The sequence below is a fragment of the Procambarus clarkii genome, chromosome 52 (genome assembly GCF_040958095.1).
Source record: "Procambarus clarkii isolate CNS0578487 chromosome 52, FALCON_Pclarkii_2.0, whole genome shotgun sequence".
Classification (NCBI taxonomy): Eukaryota; Metazoa; Arthropoda; class Malacostraca; order Decapoda; family Cambaridae; genus Procambarus; species Procambarus clarkii.
Genome location: NC_091201.1, coordinates 28,932,359 through 28,956,218, shown reverse-complemented (window position 1 = coordinate 28,956,218; position 23,860 = coordinate 28,932,359). Strand labels below are relative to the sequence as shown.

The 23,860-nt window shown below is 46.0% G+C and overlaps 1 protein-coding gene across 7 annotated transcripts in view; it reads right to left on the bottom strand.

Annotated features, from left to right (window-relative positions):
- LOC123763595 (serine-rich adhesin for platelets) overlaps positions 1–23,860 on the bottom strand; it is a 188,763-nt gene that overhangs the window by 5,272 nt on the left and 159,631 nt on the right. For 5 of the 7 annotated variants that reach the window (XM_045750806.2, XM_069304579.1, XM_069304578.1 and 2 more), the window contains 4 exons: positions 23,299–23,507; positions 4,753–4,929; positions 3,511–4,224; positions 602–817 (listed from right to left, as the gene is read on the bottom strand). In XM_045750806.2, the coding sequence (XP_045606762.2) occupies positions 602–817; positions 3,511–4,224; positions 4,753–4,929; positions 23,299–23,507 (1,316 nt within the window). The remainder of the gene's footprint in view (positions 1–601; positions 818–3,510; positions 4,225–4,752; positions 4,930–23,298; positions 23,508–23,860) is intronic. The other 2 variants (XM_069304577.1, XM_045750807.2) reach the window with 2 other exon arrangements.

Genomic DNA, 23,860 nt, shown 5'->3' with positions numbered 1-23,860 from the left:
TTATTTCCTGCTTCAGAGACCTGTCCTCTGGCTATCGTTTGTGGGGCACAATAACCCCTAACACTGGAACTTAACTATGGTCTCATCTAGCTGGGTCCAGTCCACCTGCTGACGGGCCTTACACTGAGGTACTCTCCTACGTCCTAATTCGAGTGTGCTCTCATCTTACTCCTGTATGCTCCTTGTTATACTCCACGCTATGCTAGGTAATGATCCCACTTTAGCTTTGATTGTTAAGTTGTGAGGTACAGTGCTCTCATTGTCCTCGTATACCAGCTCCGGTGGTCCTTGGGAAAATGTTCTACACATTTTTGGCACTTTCTCAGTTTCTCTGTGTGGGTGAAAGAGTGCAGCTACCAGTTTGAAGTTACAGGCACAGAGCTAAGGTAGGGGTGGGTGGGTGGGTGGGTGGGTGGGTGTGTGTGTGTGTGTGTGTGTGTGTGTGTGTGTGTGTGTGTGTGTGTGTGTGTGTGTGTGTGTGCCTACATTGCTCCTTACTCCCAACATGACTGAACACCAGCATAACCCCAGCACCACCCCACCACTAACCCCACCTCCATCATTCCGCAACACCCCACTCCCCACTCCAACAAAAAATCACCTTCATATGGTAGGCGTAGAGGAAGGGGTTGATGGCCGAGTTGAGGTGTGTGAGGATGATGGTGAAGGACATGAGGAATATGGGTACGTCGCACTGCTTGCAGAAGGCCTGGACGCAGTTGATGGTGTAGAGGGGGAACCAACTCACCATGAAGAACAGGACGATGATGCTAAGGCTCTTGGCAGCCTTCACCTCCCTTCGACTGGCCTGTGTTACCTGCGAAGAATAGACATTCTTAGATGATGAAGAGTGGGGGGGGGGGTGTTACCTAGAGAGGGACGTTTCCTAAAGGAATGAGAGGGGGTTACTTGTAGGAAAGGGAGGTTGCCTGAAAGAGAGATGGTGAAAAATATAGGAGTTAAGACACAGGGTAGTGGTGGGGGTGAACATTGTTACTCGCTCAGCTGCAAGCCACACACACGAGCGACACACACACGTCAAACAAGTTTAGTGTTAAGCAAGCAAGAGAAACTAACAATCATACGATATTGGTAATGAGTGCGGAAGCTTCATGTGATGGGGTGTCCTCACGCAACCCGTTCTCGCACTTTCTTACAGTCAATATTGACTTTTTAAATACGTGCATATGTGACATACTAAACATACTAGTTTACCTTGAAAACCTTCATAGAAAACAAAGACCTTACCTAACCTTCTTAGTATGTTAAGATAAGCTTTTCAAGGTAAACTAGTATGTGAAGTATGTCACATATGCACGTATTTAACAAGTCAACAATGACTATACGAAAGTGCGAGAACGGGTGTCCTCACGCCCCTGGTGAGGTGAGGACGCTGCCTGCTGGTGTTGGGTTATGACTAGGCCTAGGTGCAGCGTGAGGTGCGGCAGGTGCAGCGTGAGGTGCGGCAGGTGCAGCGTGAGGTGCGGCAGGTGCAGGAGCCGCATGCGGTGTGAGGTGCGGCAGCGGCGAGAGAATCAAGGCCACTAGCACATTCATCCACGTATACAAACACCCTAAGACTGGGTCTTGTATATGCGTCATGCAGTTTAATATTTAAGTTTAAATGGATCTTAAAGCATTCACGTACTGCTAGTGGACGAAGCAAGTGAGACGGTGAGAGGTGTGTGTGTGTGATAAACCAGGAGGCAGAGTATAAACACAACACAGGTACACACACACACACACACATATTACATATATATATATATATATATATATTATACACAAACTGTTGAACATTTGCGACCGTTCCGAGTGAAACAGTTAGCGAACTGTGCTCATTAATGAAGACATTTTAGTTCTCAAATCCCATTCTATTGCATTAAAATAATTCTTATTTTAAGGTCATTCATTATATGTACTTCTACTGAAGCCCGAGTGACTAGTTACTGTGATAGGGGCGGGGATTAGTGGCGTCACTTCTCTTATGCTTGATGAGTGGGAGGGGCGGGGATTAGTGGCGTCACTCCTCTTATGCTTGATGAGTGGGAGGGCGGGGATTAGTGGCGTCACTTCTCTTATGCTTGATGAGTGGGAGGGGCGGGGATTAGTGGCGTCACTTCTCTTATGCTTGATGAGTGGGAGGGGCGGGGATTAGTGGCGTCACTCCTCTTATGCTTGATGAGTGGGAGGGCGGGGATTAGTGGCGTCACTTCTCTTATGCTTGATGAGTGGGAGGGGCGGGGATTAGTGGCGTCACTCCTCTTATGCTTGATGAGTGGGAGGGGCGGGGATTAGAGGCGTCACTTCTCTTATGCTTGATGAGTGGGAGGGGCGGGGATTAGTGGCGGCACTCTTCTTATGCTTGATGAGTGGGAGGGGCGGGGATTAGTGGCGGCACTCTTCTTATGCTTGATGAGTGGAAGGGGCGGGGATTAGTGGCGTCACTCTTATGCTTGATGAGTGGGAGGGACGGGGCTTAATATCATGAGCTAGTGTGTCCGGGAAGGATTACGGGCTATTCATGCCCGTGCCACCTCTTGGATGGCTTAATCTTCGTCAATCAATCAATCCGGGAAGGTAGCACATTGACCCACGTCCTCGACTGACAACCGAGGGACCCGGGTTCAGTCCCCGGCCGGGACAGAAACGCTTGGACAAGTTTCCTTTCACGCGATGCCTCTGTTCACCCAGCAGTAAAATAGGTACCCCAGGAGTTAGTCAACTGTTGTGGGTGGCATCTTGGGGAAAGATAAGTAGTTGGCCTCGGGGCGATCTCGATAACACTTCTCCGATAACTGGAAATATTAATTACAAATGGAGATTGATTTCGACGCAAATTATACCAAGAAGTAAATTTTGCAAAGAAATATCTAAGGTTAGCGATAATGTCGGGACTAAAAGGCTATGGTCCTCCAAGACCAACACCGTCCTGGCTTAAGAGGTCCTCCAAGACCAACACCGTCCTGGCTTAAGAGGTCCTCCAAGACCAACACCGTCCTGGCTTAAGAGGTCCTCCAAGACCAACACCGTCCTGGCTTAAGAGGTCCTCCAAGACCAACACCGTCCTGGCTTAAGAGGTCCCCCTCGCAATACACCAAAAATGTATATAGTGCAAATTTGTCAAGTGTAAAAATGAAGTGCAAATACACTAGGTTTTAACACACTGAACATTGCTATTTACATATATTGTGCTAAAAAAAATAACGTTTGGCAGTAGTCATGTAAGTTGGTTTGTTTCCTGGACAGTGTGGCAATACTGCGAGTCTGGCTACGTGGAAAGGCTAATGTAGAGCGAGTCTAACAAAACAGCTGCCGTGTGGACTGGAAACCCGGTACAAAACGACTTGCTGCGCCTACTGTCTTGGAAAGCGAGCCCCTTCTTCCACCACCACTACTTTTGTGGACTATTAAGCTTTACTGACTCACAGATCCAGTTTAAGAGAGTTTCCAGTCCAGCAGGCGCAGTTTCTAGTCTAGCAGACCAGGTAGTTGCCAAGGTAGACTGACCTGATGACTGACCTGGTGAAGAACGTGCGAGAGGGTACTGCCTCGCCTCGATTCTTCCTCGTTCCCTACTCTTGTGGGGCTCATCGCAACCTCTGCTTCCTCCTTCCTTCTCCGACTCCTCTTTATCATCCTTTCCACCAGCCTCTTCCAGCTGGGTCTGACGCAGCTGTCGTCTAAGTCATCAGCTCCGTTGGCGTGAAGCCTCCTCTCCGCGTCCACCACTATTATAGGCGTTCTGCCCTGCGTCAGGAAGGGAAGGTCGTGGTTTCGACTCGTGCAGCTCTCTGTGCTCGAGCCGCGACTTGCGCACCTCTCTATACTCGCGCCGCGACTGTTGCACCTATCTATGTTCCCGTCGCAACTTACGCTGGTGCCGAAACTCGCGCATCTCTCCTCGTTCAAGGTGCGACTCTCTTCAGCGGCGGAGTTGTCTATGCGATCACCATTGTCAAAGTGGAGTTCCTCTGCGCTCTTCTTCAGCGCTCCCTCGAAATGGAGGCGTAGCAGGTAATGGTGGAGGGTCTCCTCTGGGTGGTGCTGGTGGAGATCACAGTCGTAGCTATGATGGAGACCTGACTGGGGAAGCTTCAAGTGGTAGGAAGGAGACAGTTGGAGATCCTCCAGGTTGTGGGAAAGACTGGAGAAGTGGAGTGTGTTGTGGTGTTGAGGCAAGTTTTTAATGTTAGAGGATTTGAAGCTCCTTGGAAGTGGCAGCTAGAGGAATAAATGAGACAAATTGACATAAGATAAAAGGAAGAAATGTGATTGGTGTTAATAATGCTACTCACCAGTCATAAAGCTTGCGTTGCATACTCCCACATACACAGTCAAGTTACACACAGCCAGCCACGTTAGTACGCCTGAGTGCAAGATCTAAAGTACATTACGTCTCCTACACAAGCAGGTTAAGATGCACTGATGCGACTGTGTCGCTCACGAACCCTTAAGTAAACAATGCAAGATATTTTAGACTCAAGAGGAAGAAACAAGCGTTTAAGACTACAGAAAAGATGCAAAACAAGATTAGATGCGTCAATATAAATGGTCTACATAACCCTATTTTCCTCCCCCTTACATATACCTTCCCCATTCAGCCCTCCGGACACATACCTCTTCCTCGTCCCCTCTGGAGACACATACATGATTATCCGCTACCCCGACCCCCATACACTCACGCCTTCCCCCCCCCCCAGACTCCACCATACAACCGGTTCCACAACTGGATCCGGTAGTGGTACTCACCTGTTGGCCGAGGTTGGTGGCGGTGCTGCAGCGGCGCTGGTCGTATCTGGTGGAGGACGACTCGCTCACCTGACCTCGACTCGCACTCCTGAAGAAGCTGGAGCGCTGCCTCTGGCTGCTCTGAGTGCCCAGCGAGGCTCCGTCCGCCTGGGGCTCTTGGGCTGCGATCTGACGAAGCTGCCGGAGATCAAAACGGTTACTTCAAGGTTACTTGAACCTACTTCAAGGCTGTGAGGGAGGTTTCTCAAGGTTATAAGTGAGGTTTCTCAAGGTTTCTAAGGCAAGATCTGAGCAAAGTTTCTCAATTAAGGCTGTGAGTGAGGTACAAAGGATGCGAGTCTGGTTCCTCAAAGTCGTGAGGTTTCTCGAGGTTGTGAGTGAGGCTCTCTGAGGTTGTGAGGTTCTACACCCTAGAGGATGAACCAGGGAGGTACAGGAGGTGGTAAAGGGTTGCATCAACTACCATTATCGCGAACAGTGTCACCGCGGCCACCATACCGTCTACACCATCACCACCATCACTGCTTCATACACTGTAGTCACCATTAACGGCGCCATGAACACCTGTCATTTGTATTATTGCTACACCTACAGTTAAATACATATTTTTCATACTATACAGAATTATACAAAATTCTAATAATGGCAATTAAATCAAGATTGTATATAGAGGTAGTTATGTAGTGAGAGTCTCCCACTATTGACCGCAGTGCCGGGTCAGGTTGGCAATTTAATGATTCCTGTTTTGAGTACTTAGTCATTCGCATACAAGATTATGAAATGGAGTAACTGTGTGATATGACTGGAACGAGCGTCGAAGCTGCCCTGATGGTGCAAGGGGAAGCATCTGATTGGTTGGTCACTCGTTGAACCTTGGGGCAGTTGAAGAGCACCTCAGTATGGGACACTAGACGTGCTGGTGGGCGGCCAGGGGTGGAGGACCCGCCAGAGACGTGCTGGTGGGCGGCCGGGGGTGGAGGGCCCGCCAGAGACGTGCTGGTGGGCGGCCAGGGGTGGAGGACCCGCCAGAGACGTGCTGGTGGGTGGCCAGGGGTGGAGGACCCGCCAGAGACGTGCTGGTGGGCGGCCAGGGGTGGAGGGCCCGCCAGAGACGTGCTGGTGGGTGGCCAGGGGTGGAGGGCCCGCCAGAGACGTGCTGGTGGGCGGCCAGGGGTGGAGGGCCCGCCAGAGACGTGCTGGTGGGTGGCCAGGGGTGGAGGGCCCGCCAGAGACGTGCTGGTGGGCGGCCAGGGGTGGAGGGCCCGCCAGAGACGTGCTGGTGGGCGGCCAGGGGTGGAGGGCCCGCCAGAGACGTGCTGGTGGGCGGCCAGGGGTGGTGGGCCCGCCAGAGACGTGCTGGTGGGCGGCCAGGGGTGGTGGGCCCGCCAGAGACGTGCTGGTGGGCGGCCAGGGGAGGTGGGCCCGCCAGAGACGTGCTGGTGGGCGGCCAGGGGTGGTGGGCCCGCCAAACGCGCGAAATATTTCGACTTGGAAACGAGTCAATTTTATTATTCAATTTATAAAATCCTCGGCTGTAAGAACTAATATTAAATACATTATTTGATTATTGGAAGCTATGACTAATGACGTTCTACATTAAATTTTGTCCCGTATTGCAAAAACACCTCAACTCTTTAGTTTAGGTTAGGTTAGTTTAGGTTAGGTTAGATTAGGCTAGGTTAGATTAGGTTAGGTTAGGCTAGGCTCTTAATATACAACTATCAGCCATTCCAAAATAAACAGGCATACCCAAATTGTAACCTAGGCCTACGGACAATTTGTTTTCTTCTTTGAACCTAAAATTTGCAAAATGGGTATATAGTTGTAAATTGTACTTAATGTCATACAAATAGCTCATGTATACACACACACACACACACACACACACACACACACACACACACACACACACTGGGGGGACCTCGCGGCTGAGTGGAGAGCGCTCGGGGGTCGTAGTCCTAAGGGCCCAGGCTCGCTTCCTGGCCGAGGCAGAAACAAGTGGGCAGAATTTTTTTAACCCTGATGATTCTGTCCACCTAACAGTATACAGGTACCTGGGAGTTAGACAGTTGATAATGTGTGTGTGTGTGTGTGTGTGTGTGTGTGTGTGTGTGTGTGTGTGTGTGTGTGTGTGTGTGTGTGTGTGTGTGTGTGTTAAGAAATAGATGTAGTAGACAGAGGGAAAAATAGCTATTCTGCAGCCACAAATAGTAAACACACACACACACACACACACACACACACACACACACACACACACACACACACACACCTGAAGAAACACATGTGAAAACTGGAAAAGATTCAGAAGTTTGCGACGAGGCTCGTCCCAGAGTTACGAGGGATGGGATATGAAGAGCGCCTGAAGGAACTGAACCTGACGCCACTAGAACAAAGAATGGAAAGGGAGGGGATATGATAGGAACGTATAAAATACTTAGGGGGATTGACAGTGGAAATAGACGAAATGTTGACACTGATACTAACAGAACAAGGGGACACGGGTGGAAGCTAGAAGCTCAGATGAGTCATAAGAGATATTAGAAACTTTTCTTTTAGTGGTAAATTGGAATGAACTAAAGGAGCAGGTTATTGGAAGCAAAACACTATTCATAATTTTAAAATTAGGTATGATAGGGAAATGGGAGAGGAGTCATTGTTTTCAAAAACCGGTGGCTAGTAAGGCGGGATCAAAGAGCTAATTCTCGTTCCTGCAGGCACAAATAGGTGAGTACACAGTACTGCCAGTAATAACAGACAGATAGTTAAGAGCACTAACTAGTACTGTCACTAACGAGTATTCAGGGCCAGATTCACGAAGCAGTTACGCAAGTACTTACGAACGTGTACATCTTTCCTCAATCTTTGACGGCTTTGGTTACATTTATTAAACAGTTTACAAGCATGAAAACTTGCCAATCATCTGTTGTTGTTGTTATAAACAGCCTCCTGGTGCTTCGCAGCTCATTAAATGTAAAGCGCCAAAGATTGAGAAAAGATGTACAGGTTCGTAAGTGCTTGCGTAACTGCTTCGTGAACCTGGTCCCCTTGCCTTCAAGTGCCTTCAAAATAATTAGAATGAGAATAATGGAACACCTGGAGATGGAGAATACACTTAGTAACGGAAGACCAACAAAGTCATGCATGACGAACTTTATCGATGTCGATGATAAGGTTACTGAGATATGAAAGTAAACTAAACGCTGGGTAGACTGCATCTTCCTAGACTGTCGAAAGGCACTCGATACTGTTGGTAATGGCAGGCTGGTGGATAAGATGGAGAAGCAGGGATAGGTGGGATAACAGGGCACTGACTAAGGGACTATATGAAGGACAGTCATAATGAGAGATGTAGAGTGGAGGGATACTATTGTTCTTGAATCATGTGACTGATCTGGCCGAGGACATGAGCCGGTACATGTCAATGTTGAGAAAGTTATGGAGGAACGTAACAATCAAAGTCCTCTTCAGAGACTTACAGGAAGACCTAAACCTACTCCAGGAACCGGCAGACAAATGCTAAAGTCATCCCCCCAACCAATGAAGATGGGAAGACAACTGACCACAAGGAACTTCACACAACAATGAAGATGGGAAGACAACTGACCACAAGGAACTTCACACAACAGTGAAGATGGGAAGACAACTGACCACAAGGAACTTCACACAACATTGAAGATGGGAAGACAACTGACCACAAGGAACTTCACACAACAGTGAAGATGGGAAGACAACTGACCACAAGGAACTTCACACAACAGTGAAGATGGGAAGACAACTGACCACAAGGAACTTCACACAACAGTGAAGATGGGAAGACAACTGACCACAAGGAACTTCACACAACAGTGAAAATGGGAAGACAACTGACCACAAGGAACTTCACACAACAGTGAAGATGGGAAGACAACTGACCACAAGGAACTTCACACAACAGTGAAGATGGGAAGACAACTGACCACAAGGAACTTCACACAACAGTGAAGATGGGAAGACAACTGACCACAAGGAACTTCACACAACAGGAAGCCAACTGCAAGAATCAGTAACAGTAACAATTAGGAGTGGATATTATTCCAACACTAACAACAGAGAAGAACAAACAGATGAGCATCAACACCATATATGGAAATCTGGGAAAACATCTGAACGACATTTATAAACCCAAGTAACGATTCTTAAGACAATATAACTCCCCTTTAAGTCCATTCTGGCTCTTGTGGGCACCCCACTCTGGCTCTTATAGTGCCCCTCTGGCTCTCGTGGCTCTTGTCCTAATTTCTTCTTTTATCTTAATTGGCGAATCCTTGAGAGGTGATGTAATTACCTGGTGGCACGAGAGAGAGACAGACAGCAGTCGTTAGTCTCTGGAACTGCTGCCCGTCATAAGGGCTCCTTTATAATTACCAACATCTGGAGAAGTGAATAGTGTTTAAGAACACATCCGGCTTCGTCAGAGAGGGAGAGAAGGGGAGAGGGGGAGAGAGAGGGGAGAGGGGGAGAGGGGGAGAGGGGAGAGGGGGAGAGAGAGGGGAGAGGGGGAGGGGGAGAGGGGAGAGGGGGAGAGAGAGGGGAGAGGGGGAGAGAGAGGGGAGAGGGACAGAGGGGAGGGGGAGAGAGAGAGAGAGGGAGGGGGGCGGAGGGAGAGGCAAGAGTCCCGTGTTTACCGTCACAGTGACCATAACCACAGCGGCCATAAACAACTACAACAACTACAACAACTACAACAACCACAACAACAACCACACGTCAGCCAGGAGTGGGCAGGAACCAACAGCGCAAATAAACAATAACAACAACACAATATTTACAATATCACACACACACAATATACTAAACCTCAAGATTAAACATGGAAAACAAAAGATATTTTATCCGTTCAACTGAGAGGACAAACACACAAGAGGAGCTGTAGCTAATCAAGGGAAAAATATATCAAAGAAAACGCGGGTAAGAAATGAGGCATTGAAGAAAACTGAAAAAAATATCGTATGGGTAACTTGTGTATTTCGAAAGAGCCGGCGTAACACCCTTCAAACTATATACATTTTTGTGAACCATTTTTTTAATTATATATATATATATATATATATATATATATATATATATATATATATATATATATAATTTTAAAAATCAATTCAAAGTTTCTTTAATGACTCATTGTATCGGGGGGACAGGCAGCCAGAGTGTATCTATACAGGTTAGGCTCATATCGAGGTCCCAAAGGATGCAGTCCCACAACAAGCTGACCCAAACTCCCGAGTACCTGCTTACTGCTAGGTGAACAGAGGCATTAGGTGATAGAAAAAAATGTGCCCAACCATTTCTGTCCCGCCCGGGATTCGAACGCGGAATTCTCGACCGAGTCGAGAACGAACCCTTATTTCTGTATTTCCATAATTCCACTTTAATAATTCTATGGCGTGATCTACTTCCAAAAATTCCCGGAAAATCAATTTACTCCACAATCGACAGTTTCTTGCAGTACATGAATGGTAAGTCAGTATGTCGGGGGTTAGCATTTATATATATATATATATATATATATATATATATATATATATATATATATATATATATATATATATATATATATATATTATATATATATATGTCGTACCTAGTAGCCACAACGCACTTCTCGGCCTACTATGCAAGGCCCGATTTGCCTAATAAGCCAAGTTTTTCTGAATTTATATTTTTTTCCTAATTTGTTTCTTATGAAATGATAAAGCTACCCAATTCACGATGTGTGAGGTCACATTTTGTGTTAGTTGTGACAATAATCTCCTTCAAGAGATTGAGCCTGCTCTTCCCTTCATAATTACGTCGTCACAATTATATAAAAGACTATGGAAGAAATGTCCAACAACGACAACAACACCAGCACCAGCAAGGCTTGCCAGGGTGAGCAGAAACGTATGCATCCAGCCACCTGTTCGAACTCCAACCACCAAACTACCCGTTGATCGCTACGGCTCCGCTGATTGGTCGCCGGTCTGGCTGCACCTGCACTCGCCCCCAATACTACCTGATGTCTGGGGTCGCCCCAACATCAGTCCTCAGAATGTTCCGTGCTTTCGTAGCCAGCACTCCTCCCAGCTAGACGTTAGCGTGTACTGAGAGAGGTGGTGGCTTTAAGCCAATATTCCAGCACCTCCCACTTAACTTTTGTTGCACTTCTTGTTATTTTGCCTTAACGTAACTTTCATTTTGTCATTTAAGTATTCTTATTATTTTGATTCATTGATTTTATTATACATATTTGTTTGTGCATTATTTTCATGTTTTGATTTATTTAACGTAATTAAAATTTCATTGTTAAAGTTTACTTGTGTTTTGTGTGTCTTCTCCTTACCTTACCACAGACGAAGTTCCAGTTTTTCTATTTTTTTTTATAACTATGTGACGAGGCCATACCCCTAGCCTTAAACAGCCGAACACCAACGCGTTACCGTCACAAGTTATATGGGGGCCTGTCCTAGGAGCCTCACTCAGGTACTGGTGCCAAGTGGTAATTTATGGTAAGCGTATTTAACTTTGTTAACGTAGCTTTACTATTTTTCATTCAATTTCATTTTTTATAAGGTGCGGTGTATTGTGCATTACGAGAGTAACATATAGTGAAGGTGAGACAACTTTGGATTACGTGGTGACTGTAGGCCGCAGTCATACTCTTAATTGGTCATCTCTCCCTCCGTGTTATTACTCGTATTTACCATCTATGTCCCTTGAATATTTCTCATTCTGACAGATCATCATATTGGTACCCTGGTACTGTGGTCTGCCCCGGGTCAAGAGTACCCAATCTTCTGCAATCTGACTGTAGGAGGACAAAGAGGGCCATAGTTCCTCTAGCTCGAACTTTAGTTGCTGAATTGGGACCTCAGCAGCAGTTCTCGTCACCAGTTGACACCTCGCACCCCTACACGTCAGTCAGAGATGATGATACATACAACGGTAGGGAATTAGCTTATTTTTTTCAGAGCACAAAAGTTCGCTAATTCTGTAAGTATCATATTAAATTCAGTAGGAAAAACTTGCTTTATGTCCTATAGAGACTTGGCAAGGTATGCCTACATCCTTGGACTACCAATTTTACTTTTGAAGCATTTAACTGTTTCAGTTGTTTTCGAAACTTTTGTTTCATTTGTTAGTAGGATTTTCTTGCCCTTATTCTCTTACATGAGTACCGGGTACAAGATTTCCTGCGCCCTTGATTTCATTTAATCATTTAATATCTTTCACTTAACGTTAATTGTTAAAGATCACACAGGATAGGTACCAGTTGCCACGTTGTCCTGTTTCTGACATTTCATTATTGAACATTCGTGTACCTTTATTTGCTAATTTCACCATGTTTCGTCTCCAAACTTTCCGTGCAAATCCAGCAGGTGAAATAGGGACTTTAAGTCGTGCCAAGAGGACTGAATTACAAACTCTTGCACATGAGTATCAACTAGAAGTTCCCTACCAAGCCAACAAAAATGACCTACACAACCTGTTGCTGGATTACTATTTAGAGCAAGGTAAGATAGACTCTGAAACTCATGAAACTTACTATATTGCAGAGAAAACTGACTTGGCAACGATGAAACTTAAACTAGAGCTGGCCAAGATTGAACGTGAGCAGCAAAGAGAAGCAGCTGCCATACGAAGGGAAGAACACGAACGCGAAGCCGCTTTGAGGAGAGACGAACAAGAACGCGAAGCTGCTTTGAGGAGAGAAGAACACGAACGTGAGGTCGCCTTGCTCCATGAACGTGAGAGAGTACAGCTTGAAACAAAACAACGCGAGTTGGAAATACAACGCGAACATGACAAGCAACAAGCAACTCTGGCTCTAGAGTGTCGTCAACGTGAAATCGCCTTGGAAACTTCACACTTCACTCAACGCCAACAAGCTACTGCCAATCTTCCCGTCAGTTTTAATATATCACATGCAAGTAAGTTAATGCCATCCTTTGTAGAAGCAGAAGTTGATGTGTTTTTCACCACCTTTGAAACCCTTGCTAATCAACTCAGTTGGCCTGTCGACCAATGGGCCACACTTCTCAGAGTCCATCTTACAGGTAGAGCTGCAGTCACACTCAGTACTTTGGCGTCTGAGAATGACTACTACACTCTGAAACAAGCAGTGTTGGACGCCTACCTCCTCTCTACTGAAAGTTATAGAAGGAAATTCCGTGACCACCTGAAGGCAAGTACCACTACCTTCCTCGAGTTTGCTAACACGAAACGGAGGTATTTCATGAAATGGCTGGAAGCAGCACATGTCTCTACTTTTACAGAACTCGTCAACCTGATGCTTGTTGAAGAATTCTTGAGACGTGTGCCGCCTCCTGTCCGCCTCTACTTAGCAGATAAAGAAGAAACCGACTACCTGAAGTGTGCTAAGTCGGCTGACACTTACAGCCTCATCCACCGGCTGACACCTGAACCATCCTCCAGTAAGAAGTCGTGGTACAGTTACGAGAAGGTGAGCCCCGATCAAGCTGGTTCACAACTGTACTGCAAGTATTGTAGACTCTATGGACATACCATAGACAAGTGTGGTAAGTCTCAATACAAGGGAACCACTGACCAACAACGACCCAAACCAACTCCTCCTAAGTCCGGTAAGCCTGTGATGAATGTTGGTGTTGATGTTAATGATCTTTCTCTTTTCAGTAACCACCTGTATACTGGAACTGTCTCTGCCAACGGTTCAAATCCGGAGGGACGTTTCAAATTGAAGATCTTGAGGGACACAGCGGCTCTACAATCGATCATCTTGAAGTCGGCTGTGCCCAACATAGTCTACACCGGGGAAACGGTCTTCATCACTGACCTCACTGCTACTACTCCATACCCTCTCGCCAGAGTCCACCTGGATTGTCCCTACGTGAACGGGGAAGTCCAAGTCGCCGTCAGGGAAAAGCCTTTTCCCATGCCTGGAGTGCAACTTCTCCTAGGCAACGACTTGGCAGAAGACCTGCAACCAACCAACCTGATCGTCATGGACAAACCCCAGGTGTGTAACTCTGTGCCAAGTAACCCTATTCTTGAGTATGTTCCAGCAGAGGTTCAAGAGAGTGATGATGTTTCTCCTCCGGTTCTCGTGACCACCCGTGCACAAGCCGCACGTCCACAGCCAGCTGACTCTACTGCTACCGCTGTCCCTCAAGACCCTCAGAAACTACCCCCGCATCTGACCAAGTTGGAGTTCCGTAAGTTGCAGAGGGAAGATCTTACTTTAACACCATTGTTTTTCCAGGCTGAGACTCAACCCGACAGTATTCCTGGGTTCTTCCTAGAGAACGACTTGCTCTACCGCAGATATAGACCCAGTAAACTGAAGGAGGAGGACGATTGGGCCAACACCGAACAACTTGTGATTCCCACCAGCCTGCGGCCCACTATTCTACACCTGGCCCATGGAGCATTCTCCCACTACGGCTTCAACAAGACTTACCATGGGATTCGTCAAGACTACTACTGGCCAGGTATGATAAACAACGTCAAACAATACGTAAAACAGTGTCATACATGTCAGATGGCAGGCAAACCGAACGTCTCCATTCCCAGAGCACCACTGATTCCCATACAGGTGCCCGCGGAACCTTTCCACAGACTCATAATAGACTGTGTTGGTCCTTTACCTCGGACCAGTTCAGGTAACGCCTACATCCTAACCATCCTGTGTCCTACCACCAGATTTCCCATAGCAGTTCCAGTGAAGAACATCACGGCTGCTACGGTTATCAAACATCTACTGAAGATCTTCACTCAATACGGATTTCCCAGGGAGATTCAAAGTGACTGTGGCACCAACTTCACCAGTGATCTCTTCAAAAGGACACTGGAGGAGTTCAACATCAAACAGGTATTGTCCAGCCCCTATCATCCTGCTTCACAGGGTTCTCTTGAACGTAGTCATCAGACCATCAAAGCACTCTTGAAAAAGTTTTGTAGTGAAACCTCGAAGGATTGGGATAAGCAGATTGACCTAATAATGTGTATTTTCAGAAGTCTCCCCAATGAGTCCCTAGGAGTATCTCCTTATGAGATGCTCTACGGCCGTAAGTGCCGTACTCCCCTTAAGGCTTTCAAAGACTCTCTCAGAGATGCCACCTTCAGTGAGCATCAGAATGTGCCCCAGTTTCTTCAAAACCTTCAACACATTCTAGAGAGAGTCCACCGCTTTGCTCATGATAATCTATTGAAAGCCCAGGTGAGAATGAAGACTCATTACGACCAGACCAGCAAAGTAAGAAAATTCAAGCCGGGAGACTTCGTCCTTGCTTATTTCCCTATCCCAGGTTCACCTTTACAAAACAGATTTTCAGGACCCTACTGCGTCAAAGAGTGCAGGAATAATAATAATTATGTGATAGAGACTCCTGATAGGCGGCGGAAGACCCAGCTGTGCCACGTCAACCTCCTGAAGCAATATAATGGTACTCCTCCCACTGTCTTGACTAATTATTCCACATTCACAGAACCCTACATCCACAGTGAGACCATCCCGGCTTCTTCTCCCGAAAGCACTGACAAGGAGTCGGCGCTTTCTAATTCCAAAATCCTTAATGATCTTCCCAAATGCTTTCAGGATAATACTCGTGCTCCTATGCCCTCTTCTAATTCCACTCTCACCTCGTCAGATAAGCCCTACATCCTCCATGTCGACGCCAATGGTACCGACGATGGTGGTGTCGTGATGCAGCAACGAGGCGAGAAGAATACACCTGTCAGCGACTACTGCTACAAGGAACGACGGAACAATTGGCAAGGAGCTACTCTTCCTCATCCTGAAGCTTCAGCACTTCACTCCACACCTGAAAAGTGCTCGGTCCACCATCAATACGGACCACACCACCCTACACCTCCTGCAGCACGCCCACTTCTCATCTCAACGTCTTCTACTATGGGCTTGCTAACTGCAGAAATTCAACCTGGAGACACGCTATACCAAGAGTCTGACAACATCTTAGCCCATGATCTCTCCAGAGTTTATGAAGTAGAAGCAACTCCATCTAATACTCCACCACATAACGACGTACTTCTTCCAGAACCGCAGGCTTCGGGGGAGAGTTGTGACAATAATCTCCTTCAAGAGATTGAGCCTGCTCTTCCCTTCATAATTACGTCGTCACAATTATATAAAAGACTATGGAAGAAATGTCCAACAACGACAACAACACCAGCACCAGCAAGGCTTGCCAGGGTGAGCAGAAACGTATGCATCCAGCCACCTGTTCGAACTCCAACCACCAAACTACCCGTTGATCGCTACGGCTCCGCTGATTGGTCGCCGGTCTGGCTGCACCTGCACTCGCCCCCAATACTACCTGATGTCTGGGGTCGCCCCAACATCAGTCCTCAGAATGTTCCGTGCTTTCGTAGCCAGCACTCCTCCCAGCTAGACGTTAGCGTGTACTGAGAGAGGTGGTGGCTTTAAGCCAATATTCCAGCACCTCCCACTTAACTTTTGTTGCACTTCTTGTTATTTTGCCTTAACGTAACTTTCATTTTGTCATTTAAGTATTCTTATTATTTTGATTCATTGATTTTATTATACATATTTGTTTGTGCATTATTTTCATGTTTTGATTTATTTAACGTAATTAAAATTTCATTGTTAAAGTTTACTTGTGTTTTGTGTGTCTTCTCCTTACCTTACCACAGACGAAGTTCCAGTTTTTCTATTTTTTTTTATAACTATGTGACGAGGCCATACCCCTAGCCTTAAACAGCCGAACACCAACGCGTTACCGTCACAATATATATATATATATATATATAATATATATATATATATATATATATATGTCGTACCTAGTAGCCACAACGCACTTCTCGGCCTACTATGCAAGGCCCGATTTGCCTAATAAGCCAAGTTTTTCTGAATTTATATTTTTTTCCTAATTTGTTTCTTATGAAATGATAAAGCTACCCAATTCACGATGTGTGAGGTCACATTTTGTGTTAGTTTGGGTGTATCCACACTACCCTCGGTCACTTCCCTGGCCAAGAAGCCCCATAATCTCTCTATCTGACACTCCGTCAAAAACTACAACTGTTTACCCTAGCCAGAAACGAACGCACCAACCCAAACTACCCACCTAACCTATCGAGGCCGAGTCATAGAATACGTAAATTTTACGGAGTTTTATTTACTAACACGCCGCAATGGTTTTTTTTTGGGGGCGGATTTTGGCAATTCCATACACAAATGTGACGTGCTAAATGAGAGGACATGCATACTATGTATATACCATGTATACTATGTATACTGTGTATACCATGGTATACACAGTATACATAGTATACATGTATACTATGTATACCATGTATACTATGTATACCATGTATACTATGTATACCATGTATACTATGTATACCATGTATACCATGTATACTATGTATACCATGTATACTATGTATACCATGCCTACAATTTCTACCATGCATACTATGTGTACCAACCGTAAGAACACATCATGAACGCCCACTAAAATGAACACTACAGAACATTCAAAAGCCGAGGCAATATTACAAAAATGTGTATAATTCAGTCCATTCAAAATCAAAATATTTGAAACTAAGGCTACAGGCAAACGAAGTCACCCACTGGTAACTAGCTCAATTATCCACTGCTCAGCTTAATTATCCACTGCTCAGCTTAATTATCCACTGCTCAGCTCAATTATCCACTGCTCAGCTTAATTATCCACTGCTCAGCTTAATTATCCACTGCTCAGCTTAATTATCCACTATTACCATGCTCAACCACTCACTGGCAATAAAGCTTAACTAGCCACTGATAAGCTTAAATATCCACTTGTATTAGGCTTAACTACCCACAGGTAACAAGCTTAACTACCCTCCTTAAGACAAGCTTAACATCTTCCTGAAGACAAGATTTACTAACAGGTAACAAGCTTAACTACGCCTTAATAAAAAGATTAACTACACATTAATAAGCTTAACTACGCACTGTTTTACAAGCTTAACTACCCCGCCTCCGAAGACATTCCTTAACTACCCTCCTTGAAGACAAACGTAACTACCCAATCGGCTCCCAGTCTATATGGGCTACGTGTTCGGACTACGGAGTGATTACGTTTGCTTGTTCGGTGTTGGGCTTAAGGACTAGGCCTATCAGCCGTGGCAGCGTCGCTAACCACAACAGTTTAACTCACCAACTTTTAGGCTAACCTTAGAACTAGAGTAAGGTCATAGCGTATATACATGGAAAAGCGGAGTATAATTGTTGGTGGATATATTTCTAGTATATTGGGGGGGGGGGTATATCATCCCTTTATACAAAGGTTCGAGCAGCCTTCATAACTTTATTTTCCACCGCCAGAGGGAGTGCAAGAGGTGGAGAGTATGCCAGGAAAAGTATTAAAATACATAAATAATATGTAACTTGAAATTGTTGTTGATACATATCTACTACAAAAGACATAGTTACAAAGTCCACAAGAAAAAAAACATTCAGAATTACCAAAACAAATTCACAGGTGAGGCAAAAACAAGACAAGGAAAATCAAACGGCAAAATAAAAGCAAACTGTGTTGGATGTCAAAATTCTGGGAACACACATTCACTAAGAGACGTTCTACGTGTAATCAGGCAAAACTGGGCCGTGAGGCGCTGTGCAACAAGGCTCAACTCTCCTTTCGCTTACCGTCCCGTGCTCCGATTTCACAGAGAGTTTGCTCTGGAATTGGAACACTTTGGTGAGTTGAAGAGACCACTTCAAGAGAGACATTTATAAGAGAGGGAGATGTTAATAGTGTTAGGACTTCCGCTCACAGCCCCGGCTCAACACCACCTGAAACATTAGTTTGTAGACATGTCAACACAAAGGTTTAACAAGGTGGGAGCCGTCTGTCAGAGAACACACACACACACGCTTGACAGGGAAATAAAGGATGGATTATTTAACACAGGAAAAGGAGACACAGGTGGAAGCTGAGTACCCAAATGAGCCACAGAGACATTAGAAAGAACTTTTTCAGAGTGGTTAGTAAATGGAATGCACTAGGAAGTGATGTGGTGGAGGCTGACTCCATGTACAGTTTCAAATGTAGATATGATAGAGCCCAGTAGGCTCAGGAACACGTACATTCAGTTGATTGACAGTTGAAAGGCGGGGCCAAAGAGCCGAACCTTAACCCCCGCAAGAACACATGTAACTGGGTTAGAATAAATATATAAGAACGGGGGACAGACAATATTTTTAGACTGCCAGGAAGCCTTTGACAATACCTCATAACAGACTAGTGCATAAGCTGGAAAAGTAGGCATGAGTGATAGGGAATTCTCCAGTGGATAAGGGAGTACCTACGTAACTGAGCACAGTGTGTCACTGTGAGGGCTGGGGTCTCAGAGTGGTGAGATGTCACTAGTGGAGTCCCACAGGGTTCAGTCCTTGGACTTATCATGTTTCTCATATGCAAATGATCTTCCTGAGGGAATAGACTCATTCCTCTCAATGTCTGCTGATGATGCGAAAATTATGAGGAGATTTGAGACAGAGGAAGTCAGCAAGAGGCTACAAGGTGACCAGGACAAACTGAAGACATGGTTTAATAAATTGTTACTAGTTTAACTGCAATAAATGTAAAATAATGAGGCTAGGTGGATTGAGCAGGTCAGACACAAGGTACCAAATGGGACATGAAATCCTCCATGAAACGGACAGAGAAAAAGGATTTAGGGATTAGTCTCACATCGAACCTGTCTCCTAATGCCCACATCAAAAGTATGTCATCAGCGCCACATGCAAGAACGGCTAACACCAGAACTGCCTTCAGAAATTTGTGTAGTCATTTGGAACCTTGTATACCACACACATGTCAGACCAATTCTAGAGTATGCAGCTCAAGCGTTAACTCGATAACTAATTAAGCGCAAAAAATGTTGGAGAAGGTTCAAAGGTAGACCACCAGACTAACTGCTGAACTACGCGAATTGAACCTCGCGTTGCTGGAAGAGAAGAATTAGGGAAGACCTAATTACCCCACAAAGCTCTCAGGGCAAGTGATAGGATCCTAAGGATCACACACGCATAAAGAAGTTGATCTGTTCACTGTTGACGCGTGTATATGGTCAAGTGTGGGAGGGAGGTAGTCACTTGTTGCACGGAGAGGGGGGGGGAGAGGGAGAGGGAGAGAGAGAGAGTGTGTGTGTGTGTGTGTGTGTGAGTGTAAGTGTGAGTGTGAGTTTGTGTGTGTGTGTGTGTGTGTGTGTACTCACCTAGTTGTGTCTGCAGGATCGAGCATTGACTCTTGGATCCCGCCTTTCGAGCATCGGTTGTTTACAGCAATGACTCCTGTCCCATTTCCCTATCATACCTGGTTTTAAAATTAGGAATAGTATTTGCTTCCACAACCTGTTCCTGAAGTGCATTCCATTTTCCCACTACTCTCACGCTAAAAGAAAACTTCCTAACATCTCTGACTCATCTGAGTTTCAAGCTTCCATCCATGTCCCCTCGTTCTGTTACTATTCCGTGTGAACATTTCGTCTATGTCCACTCTGTCAATCCCTCTGAGTATCTTATACGTTCCTATCATGTCCCCCTTCTCCCTTCTTTCTAGTGTCATAAGGCACAGTTCCCTCAGGCGCTCCTCATACCCCATCCCTCGTAGCTCTGGGACGAGTCTCGTTGCAAACCTCTGAACCTTTACCAGTTTCATTATATGCTTCTTCAGATGGGGACTCCATGATGAGGCGGCATACTCTAAGACTGGCCTTACGTAGGCAGTGTAAAGCGCCCTAAATGCCTCCTTACTTAGGTTTCTGAATGATGTTCTAACTTTTGCCAGTGTAGAGTACGCTGCTGTCGTTATCCTATTTATATGTGCCTCAGGAGATAGATTAGGTGTTACGTCCACACCCAGGTCTCTTTCGCGCGTCGTCACAGGTAGGCTGTTCCCCTTCAGTGTGTACTGTCCCTTTGGTCTCCTATCTCCTAGTCCCATTTCCATAACATAACATTTAAGAGGCGGGCACTAAGAGCCAGAGCTCAACCCCTGCAAGCACAACTAGGGAAGTACAACTAGGTGAGTACGCACACCTCACACAGTGTGTGTAAGGTGTCGGGGTGTCACGGCTGAGTGCACAGCGCTCGGGGGTCGTAGTCTCAATGGGCCCAGGTTCGATTCCCGGCAGAGGCCCAAAACAAATGGGCAGTCTCTCTTTCACCCTGATGCACCTATTCACCAAGCAGTAAATAGGTACCTGGGAGTTAGACAGCTGCTACGGGCTGCTTCCTGGGGAAGTGAGTGCGTTTGGTAGACACACATGTAGTAGATGTAATAAGTGGGGAAAATAGATTGGTTAGAAAGGCGGAGTCCAAGAGCTAACAGCTCAAATCTGCAGATACAAATATTAACAGCCGCCCGCGTCCCCGCTAGCAGGAGACTGGCCAAGCCAGCTCGGACTCGCCTCAACACAAGAGAGAGAGAGAACACACCTACCAACTTATAATAATAATAATAATTTTTTATTTAGGTAAAGGTACATACATAAAGAGATTTTACAAAGTTTGTTGGCTTTATAGATAGAGCTAGTACATACAATGCCTAAAGCCACTATTACGCAAAGCGTTTCGGGCACTGCCTCTCACTTGCCGTGAGAGGCAGTGAGTGACGCCTGTGTACTGTCGGTCGAGCAGGCGTAAGGTCGCCATAACCTGGCTGAAAATGATACCTAACACACACACATGGGAAGTGACGGCGGCGAGGCAGTCCTTCCTGGCAGGGCTCTTATCATGACTTGAGTCCAAGATGGACCCCACTTGCTGTCGTTGCCTCTCTTCTCGTGTGTGTATGTGTGTGTGTGTGTGTGTGTGTGTGTGTGTGTGTGTGTGTGTGTGTGTGTGTGTGTGTGTGTGTGTGTGTGTGTGTGTGTGTGGGGGGGGGGGGGTATCTACTCTTAAGCAGAATATAAATAGGCTGTTAAATAATCACAAAATATGACACGAACCAGTGAATGCTTGTTTAAAAATTGTATAAATACTGGTTAGTAAATAGGGGAGTTGATTTATAGAACAGGTTCCCGGGTAACTCGATTGTTTCAAGCGTAGGTTTGACATGACCTAATTACTTTGGTTGTACGAGGGCAAAATCTCGCGTAGGCCAACATGGGACTTCAACAAATTAAAAATATATGTTCTAATACACATATATACAAGGAAATATGACATGTTACTGTGGGATCACACCAGGAGAGTGAGAGAGAGGCGGGACCTAGAGCTGGAGCTCGCTCTTAGCAAGCACGCTAGTTACTGTCTCACTTATCACTCATCAACTGATAACCATTCAACTGTAAGCCATTAATAACACATCCCAATTACCCTTTCAACTGTCAGACACCACCCTTAACAACCAAACCACCAGCTGCTACTCAGCTTAGTGCCAGCTGGTGGTGATGGCGGGGAAGCCATCACCAGCTGAGACCCACATCACCTTACAACTAGTCCATTCATCTCAATAAGCCATCAAAATACACTCTCAAAAAACCAAGAGACACACTCTATGCTCCACAGAAGACTGCCCAACAGCTCTCTAACACACCATATATAATGTGTGTGTGAGAAGGTAATGGATATCAGGGCAGAGATGGCGTCTGTCTGTCTGTCTGTCTGTCTGTAGAGTTCGTGTAAGTTTGTCGACTCTGCATGGTATCCAAGTCGCTCTGGCTAGTCACGAAAGGTGGGGCTAGGGAGCTCAAACTCGACCATGTAAACGCATTTATATGAAAATACACACGCATACAATAACATACACAGCAATCAGGGGTAGTAGTTCAAAGGACCCGGGTTCGATTCCCGGCAGGGGAAGAAACAAATGGGTAGGTTTTTCACCGGATACCTCCGTTCACCTGGGAGTAAATACTGTAGGTATCGGAGAGGTGGGAATCTGCTATGGGTTGCATTCTGGGGATGTGTGTTAGAAATACATAGAGTACATATGATAGAGGAAAATAGGTTGAGTCACTACATTAGATAATCGACGGTTAGGAAGGCGGAGACCAAGAGCTGATCATCCAAGCACACACACACACAACACAAGCACCCCCGACCACACACCCACACACCCACAACACACACACACACACCCACAACACACACACACACACCCACAACACACACACACACACACACAACACACACACCCACCTCATTGAATTCCTGTAATGAGTGTATACACACACACACACACACACACACACACACACACACACACACACACACACACACACACACACACACACACACACACTTGCAATAAACGACACCATCACTCTAAATTGCACAACCTATAATTGAAACACAAAATCCATTACACTCCACGACACGCAACAGCCAGTCTCAACTACGCACTTGTACCAAAGAGTCATTCTATCCTACGCTCTTAACATTACACATCTCTACCCTTAACCCGTCGCTAACCATTCAACCATTCTCTTCTACGCGGATGTTTAGCAGATGAGAAACCACCTGTCAGGCGCGCACACACACCTGTAACAAGACACCGTACACACCTGCTTGAGGACCACGGTGTAGATGTGGGTGTAGAAGACGGCCATGAGGATGCCCGGGCCGACGATGGTGCAGAAGTAGAGGAAGACGAGGTAGTCGTAGTCCATCACCTTGCGGAAGAGGCAGAGTCCGTGGTCGTCATGCTCGTGCCAGCCCATGGTGGGCAGCAGGCCCACTAGTGTCCCCGAGGCCCAGCACGCCAGGATGATGCCTGTGTGGTCGACACCACCACCACCACAACCACCACAGCCAGCAGCACCACCACCACCACCAGCACCACCACCAGCAGCACCAGCAGCAGCAGCAGCAGCACCACCAGCACCAGGGAGAAGGGAAGAGAGAAGCTGCGATTAGTTCGGCATTAGGAAAACGTGTGTGTGTGTGTGTGTGTGTGTGTGTGTGTGTGTGTGTGTGTGTGTGTGTGTGTGTGTGTGTGTGTGTGTGTGTGTTAAATTATATACACATAATACAATATACAAAACACACATCTTTGTAACAATCGTGAAGGAATTTCTTCATTATTACAGATCTGGTTTGCTACCATATTTGACAGTGATCGACACA